Here is a 4,935-nt window from a genome sequence, read left to right as displayed (position 1 = left end):
AAACAAATGTAAATTATTTAAACAATTATTTATTCCCCAAAAAACTTAAAAATAACCGTATTTTGTCTATTGAAATACAACATTTTGTCAATTGAAATACAGCATTTTGTCATTGTTTGTAGTAGTAAATTTAAAAAAACATTACGTAATTAGTTTAACAATCATTTATTTTTTATTTTCAATATTTTCAAAAATTGAGCCAGAGATGTCTACTTTTTTCAAATTTGTATCCTATGCTACTTTGCGTTGAATAATTACATAATTTTAATTAATTTTTTCTAATTTTTAACAAATTTCTATTTGTTCAAAGAATTTTTATTCACTGAAGCAGTTATTTTTCGATAACTAAAAAAATCAAATAAAATAGAACACAGTAAATTAATCACGATTTTAAAAGTATTTTGGGAAAATTAATGATTTAAACAAATTATATTTGTTAAATACTTTTCAAAAAGTAGATAATGTATTCTTTCTATACACTATACATTTAAAAACATAATTTTATGTGTTCTATTTTATTTAATTATTTTAGTTATCGAAAAATACTGATTGAGCAAATAAAGATTGTTTAAATGAACATAAATTTATTAAACAGTGTACGAAATGTATCAAAATTATGTAATTATTCAACAAAACGTAGCATAGGATACTAATTTGAAAAAAAAAATTGATATCTCTGGCTCCATTTTGAGACATTTTGAAAATAGAGAATGAATAATTGTTTAAGTAATTATATGATATTCTCAGAAAAATTTCTGCTCGAAAAAAGAACAAATAATTACATTTCCACTCAGAAAATGCGATTATTCTCAATATTCTGATTTATGAGAATATCGTAGTCGTTGATTTTTAAATTCATTTCGCAATAGTACTTTTGTTGGAGAATTAAAAACGAACGTAGGTGAAACGTTTGTTCCTTTGTCGCTATTACTCCACCTTCTACCTTTTGGAGTTGTAGGAATATTTGTATTATCACAATTTCCTTCTTCGTCGCAATGACTGCACCTTTTGCCATTGGGAGTTGTTGGAAGATATGTATTGATATAATCATCCGTTTCTGGAAAAGAAGGAATAGTTGTTTCTAAATGAATTTCTGCAACATTAATAATGCAAATATTGTATTAAATTTTATCATTACAAATTCAATGCTAATTAAACCGTTCAAAATGGAATTATTACAAAAATTTCACTTTTAAATAAAAATAATGTTCAATTCGAGTCGATTGAAGTTTTAAAAATTCCAATTGTGAACTTATCAATTTCTTAATCAAAAATAAATAATCCCAAATAAATTGAAAGTATTTACATTTTAATATTTTGTTTTTTAATTGAAGAATCTCTAAATATAATTATTTCAGATCAAAATTTCGAAAATAAAAAAATTTCAAAGCGTTAAAAATAGAAATATTTATAAATTAGAATTATAAAAATTATGTCATTGAAAATTCAAAGCTAATATTATTGCGTACAAAATTTAATAATTCGAAAATTTTAACTTATAAATAAAAATAATTTTCAGTTCAAAGTGATTCAAGCTTTAAAATTGTTAACTGTAAACTAAATTTAATGTTTTAAAGTCAAAGCTGCTGAAATTATAGAATTTTAAATTGTTATTACGATTAAATTTATTTAGAAAAGATTTAATGAAAAAATAGCATGAAAAAATAATTAAGTAAAATTTGTACTAAAATCACATCAATTGTTCAAATTATTTAGCAGTGAATGTATGTAATTTTTTTAAAATTCGCCTTTTTTGATAGAAATTTATCTTAGTTGAAAACTCAACTATTTGTATAAAAGTTTATGCATTTTGTTGAAAATTACTTTGTTTAGTTGAAAATTGGACTTTTTTATATGAAAATAGTGTATATCGTGTAATTTTTTTCGAAATAGTAGAAAAATAGTGTCATTGTTTCAAAAAGTGTAAAATAGTTTAATAGTGTGGTGAGTTCGAGGCCTATAGTTAGGAATTCAGTCACTCCTGGAAATTAGTACAAATTTCGAATCATTCAAATTAAGAGTATTTCAAATTTGTTAGTTTTAAAGATTTTAAGTAATACATAACCTCTGTCAAATATATTTTCCGAGGAGTTTTAATAGTAATTTATTTATTATATGTTTATCTGCTAGATTTGATAACCTTATAAATTATCTAGGTCCATTTAACAATTTTTATAAACTCTTAGTATTCAAAAATTGGTTATTATGGATTTAAAAAAGGATTGTTTTCAATATCAAGACTATTATTTTTAATTAATTTATTTTATTGTGATATAATTTTTTATGTAATTAAAATAATGATAAAATTAAGATATATTTTTGATAAACTTAAATCTTAATTTGAAAATAAAACTTTTAATTATTCATAAACAAATTGATTTTCAGTTAATTTAAATTGTGAGTATAAAACATTAAAATTGCATTAATTATTTCATTTAATATTATTATAGTAACAAGAAACTAAACATGCATTAGCTTATTTCGTAATTTTCAATTTTACCATGAAGATTCAAATTTTAGAGTGAAGTTTCCAATTTAATGGAGGGTCTCGAGTTTAAGGGTTCTCTAAGAGTCTAAGGGGCTCAAATAAGGTAGAAGATTTTTACAGTTCTGAGTCAGAGCCGAGCAGATCCTACCTACTAGCCTGGGATCGCTAGTAGACACCAGGATCGCCCTTTGGAGACCCCTGACCCACAGGTATTTTTAGAGCTTTATAACTAACGTTCTGAAAAGATTTTTTGAAGCCAGCCGGATAAAGATAATTTGTGAACACATAAAAATTACTTTAAAAAAACATCATTTAGAAAAATATTAAACCCAGTTCTTTAAAAATTTACTGTATCTACTTAAATTTTTTTCCCAATTCCTGTGGATTTTAAAAGTGTTTTTTAACAGGGTACGGTAAATAAAAATGACTGCTTTAAGAGCGCTCATTTAAAGCCGTAAAAATTTGGAGAAAATTAGGCACTCTAAAAAAATATGGAAAATTGACATACATGAAAATATAACAATGATGAAAATAAAAACTTTTAAACCACATTATATTTACGCGCTAATTGATGGCGTTCATCAATCAACACTAAATTAATTTTAATTCTTTAGGGTACGAATACACTACTTTTTCATATATTTCTCATTTCGATTTCCATTATTTTGACCAACCCTAGTAAACATTAAAATAAAAGATAAAAATATATGTAGGAGCTTACGTGTTGATATTTCCCTCGTGGATTTCCCCTCAATATCAGTGGGAATTTGTATTGGGTCATCTCCAGAAACTTCTATAGTACTTTCTCCTACACTTGAAGAATTTAAGGCACAATCTACCTGCAGATTGATTGCAGGGTCCTCCTGCATAAAAACATCTTCCTTTTTGTCTGAGGACGATGGTGGAGCATCACTCACATAAGTCTTCTGTTATGATGACTTCTAATATTGAAGGATTAAATGCACCTTGTACGTGTAAAACACTTTCTCTTTCTGCCTCTTTCGACACGTTTCCATTCTCATGCAAGGTGCAAACTTCAGTATTATTTAAACAAGACTTTTCTATGCCGTGCTGTACAAAATTTTGTCCACTCTCCTCCTGCAATGGAAAATCCTGATTTTTGTATGAGCTACATTGTTCAACATTATTTTCAGAATATACTTGTTGCAATTCAAATGATTTTACGGAATTAATCAAATCAAGAATTGCGAAATTCAGAGGAGGTGGCGTCTGAGTATAAATAGTGTGAATCTGGAAAAAACATTCGAAAAATATGAAATACAACAAAAGTTACTTTACTTTTTTTTTTTAAGTAAAATATTTTTCACAAAATGAAATGAATATTTTAAAATATCTAAACTATATTCATACTTGAGGCACAGCATTTTCTCTAAGCCTTACAGTACTGCCTGTCCTATCAAACATTTCTGGATAAAAATGTCATGAACATATTCTAGAGTACTTGTTCATACATTTCACGTTCAGCCCTGAACTTTCCGCCCAGAGTTCTTTCTTTCGTTCGGGTATCCTAAAAAAGCATGCAATTAATAAATTGAATAAATCAACACGTATGCGTTTAATACTCTGATATATAATTATAAATAAAAAGAAAATAGTGATTAAAGTAGGTAAGGTTAGGTTCGCAATAATTGTATCTTTTCACTGCTGATAAAGCATAACATACTTCCATTAACTGTCACATTTAAACTAAATTTGATTTTTTATTACTGTGAAATAAAAAAGTGTACCTTATGTACTTAAAAGAATGAATTATTTTTAAATACACTTATCTGTGAAAGGTTACCTTTCCATGGCGGTTCTCTCTCCATGTCTTTCCCCTTTTTTCCCCTTCTTTCGAAACAATTAGGCACTGCGCAAATCACCATTTTGTTTTTTTATTATTTAACTGCAGTAATTTTTTAAAATAACATTTAAGTAATTAATGTTGGGTATTTTGCTGACAAACTATGCAAGAAAATATAAACATGTGGGCGCTGCCATGTTTGTCGCGGGACACCAAAAGATGGCGGACCACCCCCTCGTTGCATCATCCACGCAATGACAGGCCTAGTCCAAAGATATTATAAACGTAGTTGCGGTACGGGGCGTCGGAGTGGGGAATTATATATATAGGACATCACATTTTCTGCCCTATCGAGGTGCTGCCCTCATCGTACTACGAAGTCGAATTCTTGTTTTCTCATTCTTCGTAAAATATGACGGTAAAGCAGTAGAAAGATTGTTTGAGGTTAGAAAAGTTTGACATGTATGTATCGCTGAATTTTTTCAGATCTGAAGCTTGATCCAGGTTTTCGGTACTGTCTTTATTTTAATTAAAAAAAAAATGTTCTCGAAAAATCATATTTTTAATTTTTAAAAAAGTATTATAAAAAGACATTTCGAGATAAACAAGTGTGGAAAACATTGTTCTTTGACAAATTATTTTT

At 27.2% G+C, this 4,935-nt stretch overlaps 1 protein-coding gene across 1 annotated transcript; it reads right to left on the bottom strand.

Annotated features, from left to right (window-relative positions):
• Positions 1–768: 768 nt before the first annotated feature.
• LOC117169563 lies at positions 769–4,462 on the bottom strand. Its single transcript, XM_033355993.1, has 4 exons — positions 4,293–4,462; positions 3,860–4,016; positions 3,210–3,739; positions 769–1,057 (listed from the first exon to the last, which is right to left on the bottom strand). Exons 3-4 carry the CDS (start codon positions 3,355–3,357, stop codon positions 810–812), a joined length of 396 nt encoding a protein of 131 aa, XP_033211884.1. The 5' UTR covers positions 3,358–3,739; positions 3,860–4,016; positions 4,293–4,462; the 3' UTR covers positions 769–809.
• Between the last annotated feature and the right edge of the window lie 473 nt (positions 4,463–4,935).

Source organism: Belonocnema kinseyi, chromosome 3 (assembly GCF_010883055.1).
Source record: "Belonocnema kinseyi isolate 2016_QV_RU_SX_M_011 chromosome 3, B_treatae_v1, whole genome shotgun sequence".
In the NCBI taxonomy this organism is placed as follows: domain Eukaryota; kingdom Metazoa; phylum Arthropoda; class Insecta; order Hymenoptera; family Cynipidae; genus Belonocnema; species Belonocnema kinseyi.
This window is presented reverse-complemented; position numbering and strand designations above follow the sequence as displayed.